Source organism: Camellia sinensis, chromosome 7 (genome assembly GCF_055761805.1).
Source record: "Camellia sinensis isolate YWXY chromosome 7, ASM5576180v1, whole genome shotgun sequence".
NCBI lineage: Eukaryota > Viridiplantae > Streptophyta > Magnoliopsida > Ericales > Theaceae > Camellia > Camellia sinensis.
This window is the reverse complement of record NC_138967.1, coordinates 192,178,973-192,203,830: the sequence shown is the minus strand read 5'-3', so window position 1 is coordinate 192,203,830 and position 24,858 is coordinate 192,178,973. Positions and strand designations below refer to the sequence as shown.

The following is a 24,858-nucleotide window of genomic DNA, read 5'->3' as shown; positions in this document are numbered from 1 at the left end:
TCTTGTAAATTGCTACAAATTTCAACAAGTGTTAAGCATCCTTTTTGGTTTAACCAACCTGTAGAGTGCTACAAGTGTTTAGCAATAACCTCGGCTTTGCTTCAACTCGTAAATTGTTACAAATTTCAACAAGTGAAGAGAAACAGTCATCTCGGCTTAACTTCAACTTGTAAATTGCTACAAATTTCAACAAGTGAAGATAAGGAACCAGCTTAACTTCAACTTGTAAATTGCTACAAATTTCAACAAGTGAAATAAGGAATAATCTCAGCTTAACTTCAACTTGTAAATTGCTACAAATTTCAACAAGTGAAGATAAAGAACCAGCTTAACTTCAACTTGTAAATTGCTACAAATTTCAACAAGTGAAGATAAGGAACCAGCTTAACTTCAACTTGTAAATTGCTACAAATTTCAACAAGTGAATTAAGGAATAATCTCGGCTTAACTTCGACTTGTAAATTGCTACAAATTTCAACAAGTGAAGATAAGGAATCATCTCGGCTTAACTTCGACTTGTAAATTGCTACAAATTTCAACAAGTGAAGATAAGGAATCAACTTAACTCCAACTTGTAAATTGTTACAAATTTCAACAAGTGAAGATAAGGAACCAGCTTAGTTTAACTTCAGTTAAACATCATCTTCGGCTTAACTTCGGTTAAGCATCATCTCGGTTTAACTTCGGTTAAACATCATCTTCGGCTTAACTTCGGTTAAGCATCATCTCGGCTTAACTTCGGTTAAGCATCGTCTCGGTTTAACTTCGGTTAAACATCATCTGGGCTTAACTTCGGTTAAGCATTATCTCGGCTTAACTTCGACTAAGTATCATCTCGGCTTAACTTCGGTTAAGCATCGTCTCGGTTTAACTTCGGTTAAACATTATCTGGGCTTAACTTCGGTTAAGTATCATCTCGGTTTAACTTTGGTTAAACATCATCTTCGGCTTAACTTCAGTTAAGCATCATCTCGGTTTAACTTCGGTTAAACATCATCTTCGGCTTAACTTCGGTTAAGCATCGTCTCAGCTTAACTTCGGTTAAGCATCATCTCGGTTTAACTTCGGTTAAGCATCGTCTCGGTTTAACTTCAGTTAAACATCATCTAGGCTTAACTTCGGTTAAGCATTATCTCGGCTTAACTTCGGTTAAGCATCGTCTCGGTTTAACTTCGGTTAAACATTATTTGGGCTTAACTTCGGTTAAGCATCATCTCGGCTTAACTTCAGGTAAGCATCATCTTGGTTTAACCAACTTGTAAATTGCTACAAATTTCAACAAGTGGTAAACGCATTCTTCTTCTCTCTGCCCCCCCAGTGTGAACTTAAAATCCACTTGGGTTCTCATTACACATGTAGCTTCGACCTTGTCGTCGAGGTTTAATTCAAGCCGAGGTTGTTTGCCTTGGTTTCTCTATTGATCTTACTTGGCTCCAACCTGAGTTTGATTTTCGGCCTCGCATCGGTGAGCCGTTTCTCTTTTCTTGTTCCGACGCCTTTGTTCCCGGCATGTCCTTCTCGGCCCTAGCATACTTCTCAATTCTGGCCAACTTTAGTATGATTTTGTGTGTTTCCTTTTTATCTTCTGGGATCTGAGATCTGCACATTGTGCTCTTCTCTTCTCGGACTTAGGTGCTGAGATCTTATCTTCTGGAATCTTGGATCTGCTCACTCAGGTTGAGCTCTTCTTTTCTCGGACCTACTCATCTAGGCCGAGATCATGTCTTTTGGGATCTGGGATCCGGGATTTGGAGTCCGGGATCTTCTCACTCAGGATGAGTTCTTCTATACTTGAATGTTATTTCCTTGGGAGTGCTCATGCCCCCTGTCTTTGCATCCCTTCTGGAAGGGTCTTCGTTCCTCCGCAGGTATCTATCCTTCCATACCTAGAGGTCATCTTCGTTGCTTCGATCTGTTGTCTTTGGTACGTCACCTTCCTGGCCGGCTTCTTTCACTCCGTGACTCTGGTCACGAGTGTCTGTGTTGCTATTGTCCCCTTCAACGTCGAGATCGATAGGTCTTCCACTCCCAGTAGGAACGTAGTCTCTAATCTGATCATTCTGTCCGTCATTGGCCATCTATTCTTCTTTCTTTCCCACAGACGACGCCAAATTGTGTTGGTGATTTTCCGACCACACTGCCCGTTTAGTAACCAACTAGAGAGCACTGGCAGAATAGATGGCACCTGACTGACCTGCAACAGAAATATAAGAATACCGCGGTGGTTTCGACCACCCGGGGGCACTCCGACGATCAAGTCAGTATATCTCTCAAAGATAAATCAAGTACTAAACTCACAAGCTTGAGTATCAAAAGCATACCTTAGACCCATGGGGGTGCCTCTCTTTTATAGCCAACACAATCCTAGTCCCAAAAGGAGCTTGGCCCTAATGGACTTAGGATTACTGCTAATCTGGGACTCTCAGTGGGATTAGGATAAACTCTCTAAGAGTCTTATCTTTACCCAAACTGAAGCCTTCTCCCAATCTAGGACTCTTGTCCATATCCAAGTTGAGTTCCCTCTTCATTCTAGGACTCTTGTCCCTTATCCACTTATCTCGGATTTCGATATCTTCGGAGATAACCTCGGCCTTGCCGAGATCACCTCGGCGTCACGACCAGGACACGTGGCACCTCGGCTGACACGTCGGCGTCACCTTGCCACGTGTTGGTACTCAGAAAATATATCCCCACAGTATCATATACTCTTTTTTATGTAGATTTTTTAAAAGTTTCTTTTTCAAATATTTATTTAACTCTTTTTATTGAATGTAAAATGTTTTTCTGGAGCATGCTAAAGTAAGCATTTGTACAACATGCTAATGCATTTGTATGAACATTAATCTGAATTTTTAATATGTTTATCTATTTGTATGAACACATGTTGCATTTACAACATAACATAATAAAAATGTAAAAGAAAAAAAGAAAAAGGAAAAGAAGAATAAGGAACAAATATGTGATGAAAAAGAAACTACATAATATAATTTTTTTATAAGAAATTCTTAAGGAAATAAGAAAAAGACAAAAATAAAATTTAATATAACGGAAAGAACAAGAAGAGTGAAAAGGAAAGTAGAAAACATTACACGCTAATATTCACATTTTACGTACCCAATGAACTAATATTTACCTTTTCAACGTACATTTTGTAAAAAGATGGGTAGTTTCTTTAAACCAATAAGTGCATAGTGAGTTTGCAGTTTTGTGTGCTTAATGTGTTTTCAAATTATTTTTTCCTCCCTTTTTAAATTTCATCAATACATGCATTGGTTCTTATATGACCAACAACTCAACCGAGTGAAAAGGAAAAGTTAGTTAAAAGGAAGAAAAAATACATGATGAAAGGGAAGCAAGAGAGGGGATAATCTTTACATTTTAGGCATCTACTTATAGAATATTTTCATTTTAGGCACACAATGATAATATGTTATCAAAAGCTGCATTGGCCCAATGTGCACGGCGAGAACGAGAAAAAAAATCAAAAGCCATGTTCTGCATACCAATTGGGACAACACCTGCGACGAGAACAAGAAAGATCAAAGGAATGTATTCACCCAAGACACCATTCTTTAACACCAAATTGGTAAACAACTATGTTTAATTAACCCCACTTGATCTTGGAATATTCTACAGGCCTGCTCTTACTATTACCACTTTATTATATAGATTTTAATTTGTTCACAATTCATTTCTGTCATACTCCTACAACCCCATCTAGAAATATTGGTGTGGTCATCCATGATGAGCACGATCTTAATGTTATATGTGTTCATGCGGTAAGTACAAAACCAAGTCAAATATTGTATGTATTTTATTTTTATAAGATTATATAAGATTTTTTTAATCTTTTAAATATTTTGTTTATATTTGTTAGGAAAAAGAAAAAGAAAATGTCAACCCAATATGGAAAGGAAAAGAAAAGAAAAGATGGCTCCTATTGACAAGAGAATGACAAATGCATGTTAAGTAGTATATATTCTTTTTAAAAAATACGATGCAAAACTAATCAAAATTTCGAATAGTTAAAAGATATGAGTGTATAAAATGAATTTGTTGTTTTATGTTATTTTTGTAGAATGATAATATAGTTTCCTGTAACTTGCTATTATTTGTATGTTTTTTTCAAATTTAATTATTTTTATTTTGCATGGATACATGTGCATGTATAATGTACCATCCATAAGTTGCTACTTATATGAAGAAAAAATATATAAAGAAATGAGAAACTAAATAACATAGATTTTTAATAAAAAAACAAAATGCATGAAGAAATAAATAAAATAAAGATAACACTATTAAAGATATAAAATAAATAAAATAGAAAAACAAAATTAAGAGAAAGGAAAGAAATAAGAAGATAGTTCCATTTTAAGCACAAAATATTCACATATTTTGCATCAATGATAAAATATTTTCATTTTAGGCACAAAATGATAATGTAATATCAAAAGCTGCATTGGCCCAACGTGCACGGCGAGAGCATGGAAAAAATGAAAAGCCATACTTTGAATTTCAATACTTGCAACGAGAACAAGAAGGATTAGAAGAATGTGTTCAACTAAGACAACCTTCTTTAACACCAATTCGTTGCGATCACACTTGCTTGGAGTAAGAAACAATAACTAAAGATTCTCATTTGGCACAAAAACGAACAATGGCTACCCATCATTCTATATGTTCGTTTTTTATGCCAAGCACATCTTTAGCTCCACAAAGGAATCGATAAACTACTATGTCTAATCTTCAAATACATACTTTTACTCATACCGTTTTGTTTTACAAAATTTTATTTATACACAAATATTCGTAGGTTTACTATTATAAATCGATTTCTTCAAGAAGATCTATGTACTGATGATGAATTAAAAGATATGCCTATGAGTACATCGATTGACGCCCGGGCATATAAAGATTCTTGCTGCCATTATCTTGGCAAGATGGATGTATTATGTCCTCATTGTTAGCCTTACATTGGATGGATGAAAAATTGACAAAATCATCTATGAAGCGCCCTTTATTCGGAACTTGCTGTTTGGAATGAAAGATTAGGCTACCTTTACTTATTACACCCCCTCCACCACTTCAGGCGTTGTATGATGGGAATAATGATCAGTCAAAATCCTTTCGAAGTTATACTCGAGTGTACAATGCAGCCAATGCTTTTACGAGTCTTGGTGCTACATTGAATCATAGAGTACTCAGTGGAAAGGGCCCTACATCATTCACAATTCGTGGGGAATTGCAACATTGAACAGGATCACTACAACCACAACTAGGGCAGGATACGAGTTATGCTCAATTGTATATCTATGACCCATATTCAGCTTTAGAAATTCGTAATCGTAGATATCCTAACTTGAGAAGGGATGTTCTTAAAACTATTCAGGATAGTTTGTTGCAAGTCAATGCATTTGTAGATAAATTTCGCCAGGCTCATGCCATTTTACATCAATTAGACTCGGCATGACACAATCTACCTATTCATCTTCATTACAATTCAACAACTAATCGACGTCGATATAACTTACCAATTGTAGATGAGATTGCAAGTGGAGACTTTCGACAAATCTTACCAGTTATACCCAAAAGAGTTCGTGAGCAAATTGTGAATGCATTATTAAGACACTCTGTTCTATGAAAGCATTTATATATATCTTAACTTTAGATTTGAATATCCGCTTGAATCATAAAAGTCATGAAAATGCTAATTTTATAAATTTCTTAATGGAGGTAATACTATTTTAACCTTTATTATATATATTATTTTAAATTTATAAATTGTGTTTACACTCTTACTTTTTTATTGATTTCACTTTTTTTTATGTTGGGACCAATCCTCAAGAAATCGTTAACCTTCCATCAACAATACACAAATGTCAAGATTTGAATGAATTACTCTCTACATTTTATGCACAATTGAATATGATAGAGACGTCAACCCCAATATTTTTAATTGAACGCACAATTCTATGTGTGCGTAATGATGATATCAGTGACATTAATACTACTGCGTTAAATATCTTTCCAAGAATATTATATATTTATCTTGCAGCAGATAAAATGTCTAAAGATAATGAAATTGATCCTACCATTACAAATAGATATCCTAATGAATATTTAAATTCATTGGATCCTCCTGGGCTGCCAACTTTTAAGTTAGTTGAAAGTAAGTTGTCCTATAATATTGCTAAAAAACATTGCATCGAAAGATGAACTATGTAATGGTACAAGATTGATGGTTACTAGGTGCGGCACTTGCATAATTGAAACTCAAATTTTAATTGGAAAAAAATTTGACAATTTGACATTCATACCGAGGATATCTTTAACACCATCTTCTTCATAAATGTCTTTTCAAATGACAAGATGTCAATATTCAATCCAATTGACATATGCCTTGACCATTAATAAATCTCAAGAGTAATCTGTGAAATTTGTTGGGATTGATTTGCGTATACCGGTGTTTAACCATGGACAATTATACGTGGCATTATCTAGATGTATATCATTTGATCATATAAGTATTCTTTTTTTTAAAGATAATTTGAATTCTACTATAAATATTGTTTATCCTAAAGTGTTTTTGTAATATTCTATATAGATTAAATGACGTTTTATCATAAGGTAATCATATAAAATTATTTCTATTAATTATATAATTTTTTATAAAATTTCAATTTAATAATAATTTGAAATTTGGATTTTTTTAGAATTGGATCGAAAAATCTATAGAGCTTAAAAGGAGAAATACAACTAACTTGTTTCGATGGGAATGTAATAAGGTAATTTCAATATCCAAGTATTTTGATATGTATATTTTTTTTGTTGTGTATATTCTTCATTCGGAATATATACAAGTTGATACAAAGACTTTTTGAAAAACAATGAGAAGAAAGTTTAGATAAACACATATTTGAAGACATGTTATTGACACATCTTTTATAAAGCATACATATTTTGACAAGCTTTAACTCACTTTCCGTAAAATTTTAACCCATTCTTTTGGTGTTTACACTTTTAACTTTAATTTCTTTTTTTTTTTGCTACATTTTATATTTTGATATGCAATATAACTTTAGATCTTATATATTTATTTCTTAATTTGCATTAAGATTAGGGGTAATGGTAGAGGGCCACAATTTTTGTGGCTCAAATGGCTCAAAACTGTCAAAACGACGTCGTTTTGAGCACAAAACATGCCAAAACGACGTCGTTCTGACAGTTTTGAGCCATTTGAGCCACACAAATTGTGACTCTCAAACATTATTCTAAGATTAGAGAGAGTTGTTATAAGTTCTTAAAAAGAAAAATATTTTAATATATTTTTTTAATATCTTTATCAAAAAATAACACAAATTTCATGAATTTTACCATAATACATATAAATTATAAGAAAAATGCTTGGGAGCACTAATTAGTGCTCCCACTAATTAGGTGGCAGTGGGTCCCGTCATTAATGATGTGATGTTTTGGTCTTGGAATTGTTTTTTTTTTTTTTTTTTTACTTTTTTAATGCATTAGTGCTATTAATGGTGATATTTTTAGTGGGATGAATCATTATTGAAATTATAATTACATTTTAATTTTAAAATTACTTACACCGTGCACGGACATTCCAATGACTAGTATTCCTTTGAGCAAGTAAACCAAAATCAATCAACATTTCAAGTACTAAAAAAATTTTAAAAAAAAAAAAATCAAAAAAACAAAATTACAGACAAAATTTAAGAAACCTAAATGGATTTAAACAGTGAAACAACCACATAAAATACTTCAAAGAACTTGCCTATCAGCAGCTTCAGCAACAATGGGCAATCTAGGAAGCTGACCCAACAAACAAGAAGAAGACCCATAAATCAAACACACCAAAAGGTACAAAAAAACAGTACTATCTAAACTCATCAACAAATCCAATCCAAACCCATCTCTAGGATTGAATGTCCTCTCCAACAAATCAGGGAAAATCAAAAGCACATCAAGAACAATCGCTTGCATAGTGTTGAACCTCACATACCTGCTGAAATTAGGGTTTCTTACAACTACGAAGTAGAGAGTGAGGAACACCAAGAACCCATTAAAGGGGAAGCTCTTGAAGATCTTGATTGCTGGGAATAAGGGTTGGATTAGGGTTTGAATGGGCGTGAATTGGGTGAGGACGTACTTTCCGTACTGTACACCGTCGAAGAATGGGTAGAAGTAACAGACGGCTGAGATTAAACGATCTGGAAGGTCGGCGGAGTCGTCGTTGCTGCTGCCTTTGGAATGGACGGTGGTGATGGGTTTTCTTCTTCTGGGTTTGATTGGGTTGAAGGGTTTGAGTGATGGGTTGTTGGTTAGAGAGAGAAGAGATGGGTTTTTGAGATTGGTGATGAGAGAAGAAGTGAGGGGCCTTGGAGAATATAGGAGAGTGGTCATGGCCATTATTGGGTTGAGAGAGAATGAAGAGAAAGTTGTAGAGAGAGAAAAGAGAAAAATGAGAGAGAGAGAGAGAGAGAGAGAGAGAGAGGTGAAGATTGGTGAAAAGAAGAGGCAAAGAAGAATATCTGAATTTTAGATATCATGGTATGATCTGGACCATTGGATGTGAATACATGAGGTTTTGACCAGATTGGGCCTTGTTCAAGCCCAATTTTATGAAAAATTATTGATTGATTTTGAGGTGTCACCTGGCCATGCCTCATACCAATTATAATTCATTATTTTTTTTTATATTTTTTTAATTACTTAACACAAAATCATAAATTTTACCCTTACCACCAATCACAATACCATTGGATCACCAAGTGGCGGTGTCCAATACTAATTAATAATTTTTCCAATTTTATTGAATATGTCTGGCCCAACATAGAGTAGTCCTGGGCCTTGCGCGAGCCCGAGAAACGTGGTTCAACAGTGATTACATAAACTCCATTTGACAGGAAGAATATTAAATAAAAAATGAAAGATATATGGAGATGCCACGTGTACAACAAATATTCTGCGGTTATATTTCTTCTACTATAAAATAATTAATTTTTTTTTGAGTTAATTATTTAAAAATTCTATTTACAAATATTATGGTAGTTTGTATAAGATGTTTTGAACCAATAAGTTATATTTAGTAAAATTGTTAATATTATCAATTTTTTTCAATTTTTAAGACTAAGAACATTATCAATTTTGTATAGTAATATTTCAAATAATTATTTCACTAACTGATAAAAAAAAAACAAAGCATGAGATTAAATATTTTTATCTTTCTACTTATTGATTTGATTCAACTATCCAATAAAACTGAGAATATTATTAGTTTTTTCAGTTTTAAAACTGAGAATATTATTTTTTTTTTCATTTTTAATTTTTTTTTTCTTCTAGTTTTCCATATCAATATTCCATCATCATGCTCCTTTATAAACACAAAATTTTCAGTTTTGCACAAAAAATAATTCAGTTTTTTTTTTTATAATTTTTTACACAATTTTTTTTTTAATTTGAAAGTTGATATTTTAAAGTTTTGAAAATTAAAATAAATATCAAATCATCATATTCTTTTTTAGATAATCAAAAATATGAACAACCATTGTTTGAAGGGCAATTCCGATTATTAAAAATTTAATAGGATTTGAAGGTCTAAAAAATCTTAGTTAGAACTTAATGGAGTACAAGTTCATAAATTAAGACTGGTGTGTGAATGCCCCATTATTTTTTTAAGTATTTACATGACAAAAAATAATTACACCTAATTTTGTATGAAAAAGCTTTTAAAAATTACCATTAAAAAAAGCTAAAATAAATTAAAATAAAGTCAAAAAAATCATTAAAAAGACTAAAAGTCACCAAAAAAAAAAAATCAATCATATACACAAATCATTCAAGTTTTTTTTTTCTTTTTTTTTATAATAAATTTTTTAAAAAAAAATATCATTTCCAAAGGCATTTACTTTTTTCACCTTAGAAAAAAATAAAAAACCAAATCTCAAAAGTTAATAGCGTTTTAAAATTTGTATTATATAAGAGTGGAGCCCATTTAAAAGTAAACTTAAAAAAAAAAAAAGTAAATTTAAAATAAATGTATAATGGTCGTGCATTATTTGATTCAATTTTTACTTATAATTTATTAGATAAAAATAATTTTAAAAAAATCTAATTATCTAGAACTAAGAGAAGGATGTTTCTAATTTCTGCATCTAATTATCAATTTTTAGCATTTAATAAATTACACCAAACGAACCAAACTAGCAAACAAAATATCTAAAGCATTGGAGGCCAAGAAAAAAAAAAAAAAAAAAAAAGGTAAGTAGGCTAGCTAAAGTTTATAAAGCTCCGACTCTAATGAGCTCATAGAAAAGCTCATTGGAGGTGCCCACTATAGTTCTCTTATTTAGCCCAACAGATAATAAACCCAGTCCATCCATCGTTTAAATAAAGGATAAATTATTCAGACGTCTTTTGTGAAAAATGTATATTTTATTTAATTTCAAAACTTTTTAGATAAATTTAAAAATTTTATATCTATTTTATCTTCTCCTCTCTTTCTTACACCTTATTTCTCTTTTTCATCTCTCTTTTTATAATATCAATGGTGGTGGCGATGATGACGACCACGCCTTCCTTCTTTTCTTTCTCTTTATAATACAGTCACCAACGACCACTATTGATTGAGATTTATGGACAACCACCGAACACCAACTCGTTACGTCGTGCTCACCAACAGCAAAAGAGATGAATTTCTAGGGAAAAAGATAAGTAGATTTACGTTAAATCGAGATAAATCTAAATAAAAAAATAGTTATCGGAGTACAAGTATCTTTCTATATTTGTCTTTTTCCTTCGATATCTTAGTTTTAGTACTTTTTTTGTACTACACACTTAATTTGAACACGGCGTTTGTTTACAAATTTTAAAATTTAATTTCACGTCCACTTTTGAAAATGCGGTCGAAAGTGAAAAAATTTGGACTAACCGATCGTCCGGCCGGTTGACCGAAACAGTGCATTTTTTTTTTTTTTTTTTTTTGGCAATTGACATGTTCATTTTTATATATTCGAAAAAAATATTTTCCGAATTTTAATTTTTTTTTATGTGTTTTAATAGAATTTTAAGTTGTATGTTTATTTATGAGTTGTAAGTTTTTGTATCAAATATTATATGTCACATCAAAAATTTCTCACGCAATTCAAAACTCTTTCACCAAACAAATTTTTCATACTCAAACCATAATTTTAAAACTCACAAATTAAAAATACAACTCCTACTCTCAAATCATAATTAGAAAGCTCTACCAAACGCAACCTTACATTTTCAGATTTATTTTATTTTATTTTATTTTTTGTGTGCGCTGAAATGAATCATTTTTAAAACTTGTAAAATTTTACAATCTCATAACATATTTTTCAATTTGATTGATAAAGATAAATACTCAATAAAATCATACTTTGAAACTTTAACATTTTACAGTTTCAAAATTTACTTTTCAGTTTGATCAACATTGAAAATAATTTGCTTAAACCCAACAAAAATTGAAAATAGCATAATTTTTTTTTCATTGTTACTATTTGTTATTCTTAGATTTTTATTTTCATTTTTTCTCAGTTTATCAAATTTTGTAATTTTTTTCAATTTTTTTTTCCTGACGATATTCTAGACATTTCATGAATCTTCGACGATATTCTTGATGTCCAGTGAATATTCTAGATATTCCGACGACTTCCAGTAACGTTCAGAATATATCAACGATACCCGGCAAATTTTCGACGGTAATGGAATGTAACACTATCTTTAAATTTTTTCTTTTAAATAAAATTTCTTAATAACAATTAAAAATATATAAGACTAATTGATAAAAATATTTTATTTTGTGACTAGATAAATTTTGCATTTTGTATATAAAACTTATCAGTAGGTTCCCCTTAAAAAAATTGTCAATAATTGCTATCCTAAATAATTTTCCCAAGATCAAGAAGGTGGTAAAGCTGTCCCTTTTTTAAACAAGAACTGAAGCTAAGGCCTCATTTGGCAACTTGAAATCTCAAAAAATCACTATAAATTTTCACATCACTCTCTCTACTTTTTGTATATCTTTTCATAAAAAATCAAAAAATTATTAAAATAACATGTTCCTAAACCAAGCCTAAATATGCAAAAAAACACAATAAAAACACTTCAAAGCCGCAACACCCTGTATATATATATATATATATGCCATTCACCTAAATCCAAATTGAATTTAATGGCTAATCGATAGTAAGGTCCGTCTAGAGTGAGAGACATTTCTGAACAATAAAGAGTATTTCATATTGATGCAATAGGGAATGAATTATACAATACCTTGCTTTACAAGAAACTCTCCTGGAATCTAATGAAAAGAATCGAGCATGGTATCAAGACCAACGTCCCTTCTAACAAATATCATTCCATCTGCTGGAGTTCTGAATTGCCACATAGGCAAATGAACAATAAAATGGTCCACACAGCCTTACTTTTCTGGCAAACAACCACCAGGGTTAAGGAGTAACAGACTTTGGTTAAACCTTTCCTGTCAGCAAAAATCGCAAGTGAAGACCCTCCTCCCCTCTACTCTCTTTTTATGGCAGACTACAATGAGAGAGAGAGAGTCTTGTTTAATTACTTCGCTATATTAAATAGATAAAATGGGGTTTAGAGGTAACTCTACGGATACGTGCTCATCTTTCTCACAAAGGGTACAAAATTATTCCAGTTGTCGACCCTGAAAATCTTATCGTTCATTCTAAAACAAGTAAATGATCTTACAGACTCTTCCTGTGGGAAGTAACAGTTGGTGTATATTTGTTGTAGTGCAACCTGCAAAAGAAAATGGGTGTCTTTTTACTCTAAAGTAGGTGGAAAATTTTATTAATACGAGGCAATGCTATTTTAAGAGGAATGGTGGAAAAACAATAAAACTAGAGGAATAGATAAAATAAACAATAAAGCTGTAGGGCTCAGAAAAAGAAAATAGAAATAATGATGAAGAAATTATAACTGTCCTTAAAAATTTTAAAAAAGCAAAGACACGCGTAAATGTCCAATGTTCCAAGATATATGCGAAGGAAATTCTCATGTTTTATGCTATTATTCCTCCAGTTGATCAGTAAAATGCATTTATGTATGATTTAAGTTACATCCCCCAGCCCCACCATAAAAGAAACAAAAAATATAGAACATTTTGTCATAGGGAAAAACATGAAATGTGACAAAAGAATGATGTTAACAAGCTATACACCATTTCAGCAATTAAGTTTTTCAGCACTTTTGGTTTTCAAACATGATCAAGATTTCTGGATTTTATAAACCACCATAAAATATAGATTCAAATTATAGTCCCTGATTATGCTGCATCTGTAGCATATTGGTCTCACATTTGAATGACAGTAGAATGATTGTTACACATGCCCAAAAGCCATAGGCATTTCTGCGCAAGCATTTGCATAAGAACATTTATAAGAAGAAAAAAAAAGTGTCATGCAAGCAACCACACAATGCTAACTTGATTACTGCATATAGATATTGGTAAAATTGGTTAATATTTTGTCAGTTTTATTTCATTTTACTTTCCCCCAGTGGCTTATAATTATGCTGCTACATAAGGTTGGCTTTCATAACTTGGATCAATGTTATGAAACTTCAATGACAGAACATTCAAATATTCCATTCCAAACTTAAGTAAAAAGATTGAGAGAAAGCAAGCAATGTGTGTAGAAAGAATGATATTTACCTTGTCAAATCGCTCATAAGAATTTCTTCCAGTCAAATGTATGATCCTTTTCTTCGACACATCCCTAATCTGGGATAACTCAATTGAGAGCGACTTAGAATAAACAATAGGCATAATAGAAGCACATTAATAATAACCATTATATCATAAAACATAGTCCTACAACAATGCCAGATACACTTCTTGATAAAGAAAAGTATAAACACTGCCCCTTCTCTCAGATATCAACTGAATTAGGGAAAAAAAAAGGTACATTAAAAATACAGAACATATATCCTAACAAAGGTTTTGTGTCTCGAGAACTTAGGAATATGATAAGAAGCTAAATTTTTGTCACTTTTCCTTCCCTCTGCAAATCCAAGACCCATTCACCGCATTAAGGTTTTAATTAGGCAAGAATGGTGGGCATGACCATGAAATATAACAGATTGCAAATAACCCGATAAGGAAACAACCTTGATTACTTGAGAAAGATTTAATACCTGTTGGAGTAATCCTTCTGGACTGCAAAGGTAGGTTTGTGGGGTTTCAATATCCATCATTTCAAAGCAGCTACAGCAAGGGGGAAAAAAAGGGTCTGAATAATTATTATGCTATCTGAGATTTCATCACAAGAAAGTATAAATTGAGAAGTTTAATAAGCAATGAGAAGGCTCCATAATGCAATCTCCACATTAAATCCCTAGGGCAAACTTTCAATCAAAATGATGTTTCCCCATTTTAATGATGTTTTCCAGGGACTCTTTCCCCATGATTTTCCTGACCCAATAGAAATAAATAGACAAAATGAAGTTAGAGGACCCAACCCATTCTTGTCTTCAAGCGTGGCGTGACATATCAACTGACCCACCACATAGCCTATGCATTGATGTACAACTTGTTTTGCTGTTAGACCAACCTAATCTTCTACTCTACAAGATTAGTGTTAGATGAATAGGAAAGCAACCAATTCTAACCATCTGAATACAATGTTAACTGAGTATGGAATAAACTTCAGACTTAGATTCTTACGAAATTTGCAAGGCAGCTCTGTGACGAGACAACATCAAAGCCAAAGGATCATAACCATCCCTAATAGCAGTGTTGTAGTAACCAGCAGTGAGTTCAGCAGGGTGTGATACTGTCTGGTACCACCAATATATAATACCAATTTTAGCCACTAATAAAACAGAATTTTGCTCATTTTCTAGATATTTCTCCAACATTTTTGCTGCCTTTGAAAGAATAGAATCTGCATGACAGGTCAGCTTCCTACTGTACCATTCCTGCAAACAGAAAGCAACATTGTCAGGTTTCTGGTGTCCTTTATAAAGTGCATACAAAATGTCCTAAAATAAGTTTTCATATTCCTGCATTACCAGGCACAGAGAGATATGCCATTTAAGTAAGGCCATGAAGTAGATTTATCCACAAGCTGCTTGAACTACTTAGTTTTAACCATCCATTTCAGATTAATATTAAGTGCTACAAGTATTTATCAATGATCATCAGAAGAGAAAAACATAGGATAGAACTCCGAAGCTGATTTGTGTCTAATCGATCTACGTGATATGACTTACGCCATGGTTAAGGCATCATTTTATCATATTATGAAGTTCACAGAAGTAATATCTTTGTCACTTGAAGAAAAATGACCAGAGTTCAGTACAGAAGAACCAAACACCATAATCTTACTTGCCTAACCTCCATTGCATTCTTGCATGGAGTCTTTGGCCTTAAAGCCAACTGCTATTTTCAATTAATTGTTCACATTATGGCCTCGTTTGGGAAGTGGCTATTTTAGTAGGCTATTTTAGTTTTTGGTTATTTTAGTAGGCTAAAATTTTTGTGTTTGGGAAGATGATTGGATTTTTTTGTGGTTGGATGTGATGTTTGTGAGAGAAAAAGTGAAATGATTATGGGTTTGATGTGATATTTTGTCTTATTAGCTATTTTAGCCTATTTTGTCTTTTTGTGATTTTTAGCCTAAACTAGGCTATTTTTTTTCTTCCCAAACACCCCCTATGTAAGAGTCAAAAGATTCAATTTATTAGGTTCATAAGGCAACCAGGTGTACCAAAAATCGTACCGATATGCAACTCCCAGCTATTAATTTCAATTAGATTATTCAGATAATGTTATATATAAATTTCATTTTATATAAGTATACATGGATGCCATCTTTGTTACAGGTAGTTGCAAACCTGTTGAAAGCAATTCTGTTTGAATATTACCCAATTAGGACGAAGTAATCAATTTGGGAAAAATCCTGGCTCAACCACAGCTCACAGGTAATATTCAAACAGCTTAGGGTATGAACAATTCATTGTATATTTCCAAACAAAAGGTATAGTAAATTCATTTATCCTTTTTTAAGTAGACAAGGTAGACTCTTTTCTATCCGAACTAGTATTTGCCGTGTTTATACAGAGCTGTTATTTCAACAAGTGTTCAACACAGCAGATAGTCAACAAGGGGAAGTGTCCTACATGTCATAGCTCAATATTTGATGATAAAGCATTCCGGAGTCATAGTATCCAAGACAAATTCTCGTGTAACAAATAAAGCTGGAAGAAAACCACCAATTGTTGGTAAGCATATCTTCGGGCCAAAAGAACACGTTATACAAAAAATAAAGTTGGCCATGAGTTAGAAAACTCCACTATAGAGGTGGCTAGTGCATGCTCCATTTCCGGTGCATCAAAGATGTTGACTTGTCACGTTGTGTACAAAGTCCCTTTTTTTTTTTCTTGGGGAAAAACTTAAGATTTTTTTCGTCCTTTTTGGCTAAACAATACAAGGTAAATTAGTAAGATACATACTAGGAAAAAATGACCATAATCGGAAAGAAAGCTCTCCTGTCCCTCTTCAAAGAAAGGAACCCCAGATGGAAAGCTGTTGTACCGACCAGCACTTCGAGGGCCCTTGTTTCCCCACTGAGGCTTGCCTACTTCATAAGCAGCGGTCTTTAAGTCTTCCATCCTGAAAGGACAACAAGCCTATCAGCAGTGAATATCCAAAAGTAAATGAGAAGGTGTTGCAGGATTAGAGACTTCAACCTACATGTACTTGTCGTAGCACTGGAATTCACCAATTCCAGGGAATCTCCATCTATCATCGCCAATGGGATGTGCAGGGTACCTGCATTTGACACTATAAGATTATCTTGCTAAGGTTTTGTTTTGTCCTTGTGGAACTGTAAAAAGTGGGGAAGTACCTGAGCTCCCCACAAGGACCAAGACCAACACTTATTTCTTCAATTACAGTTCCCAAGAGTGCTTCAAATTTGTTAACAAAACTGAGCATGAAGTCTTCATAACATTGGAGGGCAGTCCGACCACAAAATAGAGGATGTTGATCCACCCCAAGCGTAAGATAATCGTCATTTGAGACACCATTCCAGTCTTGATAATAAATATCCTTATTGTGACGACCAATCTGAAAAAGAAAAAAAAAAAAAAAAAAAAAGGCATTGGTATGCATGATCCCTTAGTTCATTTACAAAACTAGTCAACCTAAAACAATATTCCAATATATGATTGTTAATATATTCCTCTCTTGTTCAATGAAGTTTTAATATATCATGGCCTATTGGGACCCACAGCTCTTGTTTGGTTTGGTTTATGCAAAAGCATATTAGTTGGAGCACACTACAATATATAGGGTGTGAAGGTAGCCCTCAAGAGTTCAAAAGGTTCATACACCACACTACTAGATATTATCGTCCAGATCTAGACCATTATCCATGACTACCAGTAAAGTATATGCCATATAATTTTGGAAAGGTTGATACAATTGGCCATGGAAACAACACTAGTATAATAAGAATTGATCTACGCAATCCGGGTATGTTTGTAATATGGGGACAATCGAGTTTGTTTCAATGCTTTAACTGCCCTACCGTCAGCCGGTAGATAGTATCACTAGTACCATCAAAGTAATAAAACTAGTTACGATAACAAAGCAAAAGACACAAACCTCTAAAACCCACAGTGGAAGACGGACACCTCCTTGCCCTCCTGAGGTTAAATGCATGTTTGAATGAAAAGACAATGCAACATGCAACTTCAACCCTGACTCCGATATCAATTTGAAAAGTTCTTCATAAAGAGACCAGTTATATGCAAAAGGAGAAGCACGCTCCACAATCCCCCACCAAACCTCAACTGCAATGCCGTGCACACCTGCCAACTTGAGTGCTTTTATAGATATAGTTAAGGCCTTGATTCTGAAACAAAAAGAACAAAATATACATTTACGTACTGTCACCATTGAAACTGAAGGATACAAGAAAATAAATTACAAAGAAAAAGACACACACACACAAAAAAAGAAGAAGAACAAGAACAAGAAAAAAAAAGACCTCGGATTAATTGCAACTTAAATTAGGAGTTGCCATGATGGATACTCGAAAACCTAAGAAGAGCTCATCCTTCTTTGTCCTAAAGAATTATTCGGCCAACAATGGGGTTGCATTTTAATTTGAGCAATCAGCAGTGCCAGATAAAGTTAAAGTGAATCAGGTATTTGGGACTCTAATTCCATCATCAGTTTTATCTCCAGCACTAAGAAAAATCGAAAGTACAACGTTGATAATGTACATTGTATACATGACAGTGATACATATACCATACACCCATCACAAAGAGAAAAGTTAAAAATATCAACTGAAGGATCAAAAACACTTGCTTTCTAATTTTGGCAGCCCCAGAAGTATCAATACCAAACAAATCAATAGGCACCATCACGAAGATTGGAACCTTCTTGTGTTTTGATGATACCAATAATCTGGATCTTGATCTCTCCTGAGCATCCATGCTGCAATACATAGTCCAAATATCAGGCCATTATCTTCTTTTCTGGTGATAAGTAACAGTTATATCACAGGAATAAATATTAGTTTAAATATTTACTCACATTGACTATAAATAAAACATAGAAACTGAGAAGATCTCTAAACAAACAGCGTTTAGTCACCATGGCATGAACAATCCAGTGACTCATTGTTTTGGTAGTTTATACTTATTCTTTAAATATGACTGTCCAATACAGGCACCCTTCTCTTACCAACAGGAAAGAAGATTTTATTAAGAAATTACTGGCCATCCAGCCTACAATCTCATAGACCAGCCTGTACCAGCAATAGGGGGATACCAGTCCCCATGAGACAACCTCCTCTGCAGCCAGGGCATATTTGGCTACTCATGATCCAAGCACCATTATTTGTGTTCAATGCTGTAATAATTCAAGCAAAGCTTCTGAGAAATTAGACAGATCTAGGCATCTCTCTTCTCTAAGCCTGACCCACATAACATCCTAAGCCCCAGGTGCTTGTGAAGCCATTATTTGGGACACTAATTTCAAAAAAATCCCATTTCAAGATATTGGGGTACGCCTACCTTACAGAAGTTTGGGGAACAAGAATGTAGTGCACCATTTGCTCTAAAATATAATATGATAGAAGTAGACTTGTATTTATTATACTATTAAGAATTTAAGGTATTTCTGAAGCAATTTTCTTTTAACAATTAGACGTAGAATAAATGTAGATTTTGTTTTTCCAAATTAACCATGCAGCAACACATTTCCATAAGCATTTTGACCCATTTTTAACGTTTTTTCCTATCAAAACTTCGCTCACCTTAGATTTTTGTTCATAATATTTAAAATTTTTACTCCAAAGGAAACCATGAGGAAATATATAGAGAGAAAAAATTTGGGATCACTTTAAATAACTAAATTTTCTATTTTGGAATGAAAGTATACCATGTTACAAAACAAAATGTAGTTCGCTAGGGTGGTAATGTTTCCTAGTTTTTGTTGCAATGAAATATTACTTACCAACAAAAATAAATAAACAAACCCATAAGCTTGGTGGCAAGTTCATAAAATTCAAGTAGAGTTTCGTGCATGACACTGAAATGGCAGGTAGAAAGGTAGTGCATGAAATGAACAAGCCTCTGCAAAGGAAGGCAAATTTGGATGGAGTTCTTGTTACAAACTATAGTGCAGATTTGAGTCTGTAACTTGGTTTAATTTGCACACTAGACCTTGCAGAACATTTGTGAATATATATATGTTCAGGAGAAAGAATTTTGGGAAAAGATGAAGTTGCATATTTCTCATCCGTCCCGATTTTGTTACATTTTTTTTGTCCAATTGGATTTCTTTTCTTCTTTTTTTTTCTTTTTTTTTCTTCCTAATAGGATTTGGACTTTGGCATCTACTTTGAATTTTCCAACAGCTCTGAGACAGTGAACACCATCAAAGAACTTCATCAACTCTTACTATTGCAATGGATTAAAGTACTGCTAGCTTCACCAATCTAGTGTAAATTTAAAAATAATGTTTGGTTTGTTTTTAGAAGAAAAAAAAATCAGAATTATTTTTGAAAAAAATGGAAACTAATTTGATAAAAATAAATATCAAAAGATATTTTTAAAATTTTAAAAATTATTTCTAACCTCCAAAAGATAAAATTATATAAAAATAATAAGGGTTTTTTATTTCTTTTTATTTCTTTCACCAAATTAATTTTTAGTTTTTTAGAAAAAAAATTCTAAAAATAATGTTTGGTTTGTTTTTCAGAAGAAAAAAAATCATGATTATTTTTGAAAAAAATGGAAACTAATTTGATAAAAATAAATATCAAAAACATATTTTTAAAATTTTAAAAACTATTTCTAACCTCCAAAAGATAAAATTATATAAAAATAATAAGGTTTTTTTATTTTTTTTATTTCTTTCACCAAATTAATTTTAGTTTTTTTAGAAAAAAATAAATAAATAAAAATTCTAAACACAAGTTGACAACCGACAACATGAATTTGACATAATCATTCAAAAATTTCACATCTCTAATAAAATATAAGATTGATTAATTTGAAATCTCAGAGATTTTATGTGAATAGTCAACCATGTACATACATGGACATGATTTTTTTGGGGGGGGGGGTTTTGTTTCCAGCAGATAAATTGCCATTCAACCAAATATAAATATTAACAATTACACATTTATTTTTTCGTTTTCTAAACATTAATAATGAAAATTAAACTGATGATTCTCATTTTCCCGAATTTTCTCAGCAACCAAACAACACAAAGAAAATCGGAAAACAGTAGCTCACCTCAAAATTTTACCGGAAACTGATCTCCGCCGAGAAAGGTCCCATTTGAAGTGAGGAATTGAGTAGACGTTTGTGAGATTCTTCATAAATTTCCTCTTATCGAAACATACTTCTCTGAGAATGTTCAGGCTCCTCCTTCCCATGCACTTGCACGCCACTCCATTTTCCGCCATTCCCATCCCTCTCTCTCTCTCTCTCTCTCTCTCGATCTCTAGAGAGAGAGATGAACCAGAAACACTGTTCGGCTTTGATTTCTTCGTTTTGGTTTTTTTTTTGGTTAAATAAACAAAAATTCAAAAAATATCTGTCAATTTTTTTTGTTTTGTTTTTGTTTTTGTGCAAAAGTTTGTTTTTTTGCTAAAGAAAACAAATGTCAAAAATAACTTTTGGTAAAATTACAGCATTAATGTTTATAATTTTAATCATATATTTCATTTTGAGTCATTTATTCATAAATTTTTCTTCATTTATTTATATTTTGCTTAATCTAAATTAGTTTCTTATGTTGCAATAAAATCTATGAATTAGTGCGCATTAATATTCGTACTGTTAAATTTATTTAATATGAATATTTACATTAATAATTTAAAAAATATTTGTAAAAATAAATTTGTTCATAAAATATTTTAAATATGAAAATTATGATTTTATGAATCAAATGTCTAAAATAATAGAATTTATTAAAATATAACAGCTTGTTTGGTTTTAGTTTTTAGAAAACAGTTTTTAAAAAATTCTATTTTTTTATTTTTCGTATTTTAATATTTTTAATGATTTTTTTTAGTATTTTAAGCGACTTTTTTTTAATTTTTAGACATACCTAACATAAATATACTTAAAAAGTATAATATTTGTGAAAAAAATATTTTAAAAATACACTAAATACCAAAAAATACAAAAAAAAAAATTAGTACATTTTTTATATTTTTGTATATTTATTAATTTTTTAAATATTTTTTCACAAATATCTTATTATTTAGATACATCTAAATAAGATGCATTTAAAAAGCAAAAAAATTACTTAAAATTTAAAAAATATTAACTAATAACTAAAAAATATGAAAAAAAAAACTCAATTTTTAGAAAATTAAATTTAAAAAACTGAAACCAAATACACCGAATAATATCTTAAGAATATAAAGTAATTGAAAGAGAATTTTCTAATAATAAATTTTGGTTGATTAACCATTTTTTTTTTTTACTAAGCAATTAGTACTAGTTGAAATTATTCATTTATAAAATATATATATATATATATATATATTGATTTAATTCAAATGACACTCATTCAACAAGTATCACAATATCCACATAAATTATGAAAGGAAAAAACAATTGAGAGTTTCTTTTTTCTTTTTAATATTCTAAAAAAAATTAAGAATTGATCTACTTTTTAAATTATTTGAGAAACTAATCTATTTTTTAAAATCATATTTTGAAAATGTAATTTTAAAATTGAAATTATATTTTTAACACGTAATTTCACCTTAAAATCGCATGTTGAAAATATAATATATCTTAGTGAAGTTCATGTCATCATAAATTGTATTTTTAACATACGATTTGAAGGTTTTACATACTAAAAATGTAATTTTAATTTAAAATTACATTTTAAAAATATTATTTTAAAAAATAAATTAATTTTATAAATAATTTAAAAAGTGAATTAATCCTCTTGTTTTGTTTTTTAAATACTTAAAAAAAAAAAAAAACTCAGCAAACTCAGTGGGGCGGCAGAGAAAGTCTTTGTGATTGGGTCTTTGATCCAGCATGGAATGCTCTTAATAACTGGTACCGACATCAAAAGCTTATGATGGATATTTTTTATTTTTTTATTTTTTTGAATTCTTATCCATTATGGATAACTACTTAAACGCTGAATTTTAATTTTCAAATAAAATTTATATTTCTTATAAATGTAAAATGAATAAAGCTTTGGACCCCAGTGGGGGTACTGGGATCACCTCCCATTGGTCCAAAAAAAAACAGTTTTTTTTTTTTTTTGAGTTTTCAGCCAACCCCAGGCCGACACGTGGCACTGGGGTCACTGGGGGTCATCCCCAGTGGGGGTCTGTAGCATTGCTGAATGTAAAATGTACACGAGTTTGATAGTTTTATGTACAAATAGGTGGGGTTTGTTTTGAAGGATTGGATTATGTGATTAGACTATTACCGTTGTTTGGTTTAATTTTTTTTGTTCTGGATTAATAATTTTTTCGGACTATTAGTCTTTCATATAAGAGATTATTGTATCCTGAGAGGTGGGATTATTTCTATGGGATTGGTATCCCATTGAACTAATGTGTAAAATGTCTATTTTACCCCATGTTATTATTTAATAAACAATTAAAAAAGGGTAAAACAATCTTTCGAACATTTATAAATTATTTTTTTAGTGGTGTTAATTTAAAATTATATATTAAATAAAAAATATAAATTATAAATTATGGCCTTATAAATTAATTTTTTTGGTGTTGTTAAAAAATTAAATTTATATATTAAATAAAATTATTTTTTTAGTGTTGTTAATTTAAAATTATATATTAAATAAAAAATAAAAATTATAATTTATAATTTATAAATTTAATTTAATTGAAAATAATAAATTAAAAATTATGGCCTTGTAAATGAATTTTTTTTCATGTTGCTAAATTATAAATTATAGATTACAGATTTAAAATTATATATTAAATAAAAATTATAAATTGCAAGGGTAAAATAATTTCTTAAACATTTATCTTTATCCAGTTTGTCCAACCAAACATTGAATTTATTAAAAATAGTCAAATCCAGATATCTAATCTCATGACCAGTGGCGTAGTCAGACAATTAAATTAGACGGGACATTTATTAATTACAATATCGAAATTTTTTATAAAAATATTTCATACAAGTTTTTACGATTAATTTCGAGAAACATTAAAAAAATAATGTTATTTGTAACTAGTATATCATGGACAATACAAAAAAAAATATGGATATAAATCTTAAAATAAATTATATAATGATAAAAAATTTTAATACAAAATTTGATTAAAAATTCAATATAATGGTTACTACCACATCATCATTAATATGTGATATCATCAACTAATAGTATATAAACACACAGAGAGTGAACTTCACATGTCAAATGTAACTAACAATCCAATAAATTTCATATCTTTATAGTGAGATTACTTATACTTGCATGTCAATAATAATGACATCACCGTTACATTCAAATTTTTTTTATAGATAATATGATTAATAGTAATCTCTTCCTTTTCAATTAAAACAACCATTATTATTCTCATAATTTTTAAAAATGTCATTGGCATTTCACTTTAATAATATTTTTGTAATTTTTTTTATTTAAAATATTTTCTTTATGTTTACAATTTTATTTTTTTTTTTAAAATCCCAAAATTCAGAGGACACGTGACCCCCTGACCCTTACCTCTTTTCGCCATTGCTTATGACTAAACAAATATATGATACAAATCCAGTCCAATTAAATAGTTCAAAGATAATATATCCCAAGATTAATAGTATGATGAATTACAATTACTCTCTATCTAATCTGTCCAAACAAACATACCCTATTGGAGCTAGGAAATGGCCAGTAGAGGGTGAAAACGAGCTAGGGAGGGTAAAAAAGGATTAAGGTAACAGAGGAGAGTGTGGAGGTGTTGATGGTGTTGATTGATAATGATGATGATGAGTGATAGCTAGATAGAGAGGGATGTTTTGGGGAAATAGTTAAAAATTATTTATTTATTTATTTTATTTTTTTTGTGAGAGAGAGAAGTGGGTTAAAAGTTGAGAAGTGACTTTTAATCCACTTTTCAAAATATGCCAGAAGGTTTAGGGTTGAAATTTAGATGATTAGAGATAAAAGGGAGGAATTAAATTTTATGGGGGATTTATGTGTAAATTCTAATATATAGACTCATTATTCAATGGGTGTCGTGATAATTAATGACTTTTTCACTAAACACTATCAAAAAAAAATATCATAATTGTTAATTTTCAGTGACAGTTTTAAAATTTTAT

General features: G+C 31.2%; 2 protein-coding genes across 13 annotated transcripts; both read right to left on the bottom strand.

The window, feature by feature from the left end:
• Nucleotides 1-7,726: 7,726 nt before the first annotated feature.
• TIC20-V (TIC 20-v-like protein) lies at nt 7,727-10,255 on the bottom strand. Its single transcript, XM_082880265.1, has one exon. It carries the CDS (start codon nt 8,422-8,424, stop codon nt 7,777-7,779), a length of 648 nt encoding a protein of 215 aa, XP_082736391.1. The 5' UTR covers nt 8,425-10,255; the 3' UTR covers nt 7,727-7,776.
• Nucleotides 10,256-12,251: 1,996 nt separating this feature from the next.
• Nucleotides 12,252-21,249, bottom strand: BAM4 (beta-amylase 4). Of its 12 annotated transcripts, none has more exons than XR_014336629.1 (11): nt 20,824-21,177; nt 18,386-18,514; nt 17,675-17,924; nt 16,914-17,134; nt 16,760-16,849; nt 16,519-16,678; nt 14,729-14,982; nt 14,524-14,628; nt 14,200-14,269; nt 13,718-13,786; nt 12,252-12,804 (listed from the first exon to the last, which is right to left on the bottom strand). XR_014336629.1 is itself a non-coding variant. In XM_082880260.1 (10 exons), the coding sequence occupies exons 1-10, from the start codon at nt 21,000-21,002 to the stop codon at nt 12,652-12,654; spliced, it is 1,575 nt and encodes a 524-aa protein (XP_082736386.1). In that variant the 5' UTR covers nt 21,003-21,177; the 3' UTR covers nt 12,252-12,651. The 12 variants fall into 12 exon arrangements, 6 of the variants coding, with proteins under 6 accessions (XP_082736386.1, XP_028119260.2, XP_082736387.1 ...); XR_014336626.1 differs by having other exon boundaries at nt 14,524-14,623; XR_014336630.1 differs by having other exon boundaries at nt 16,760-16,837.
• Nucleotides 21,250-24,858: the final 3,609 nt, after the last annotated feature.

Excerpts from the sequence above, each read along its gene's own strand:
- BAM4 (XM_082880260.1), bottom strand. The coding sequence starts at position 21,002 with ATGGGAATGGCGGAAAATGGAGTGGCGTGCAAGTGCATGGGAAGGAGG. Across the intron at positions 18,515-20,823 it reads GTTTCCGGTAAAATTTTGAG|CATGGATGCTCAGGAGAGAT; the intron begins GTGAGCTACTGT and ends TATGTATTGCAG. Across the intron at positions 14,270-14,728 it reads AGAGCTGCCTTGCAAATTTC|CTGCTTTGAAATGATGGATA; the intron begins GTAAGAATCTAA and ends CCCTTGCTGTAG.
- TIC20-V (XM_082880265.1), bottom strand. The coding sequence starts at position 8,424 with ATGGCCATGACCACTCTCCTATATTCTCCAAGGCCCCTCACTTCTTCT.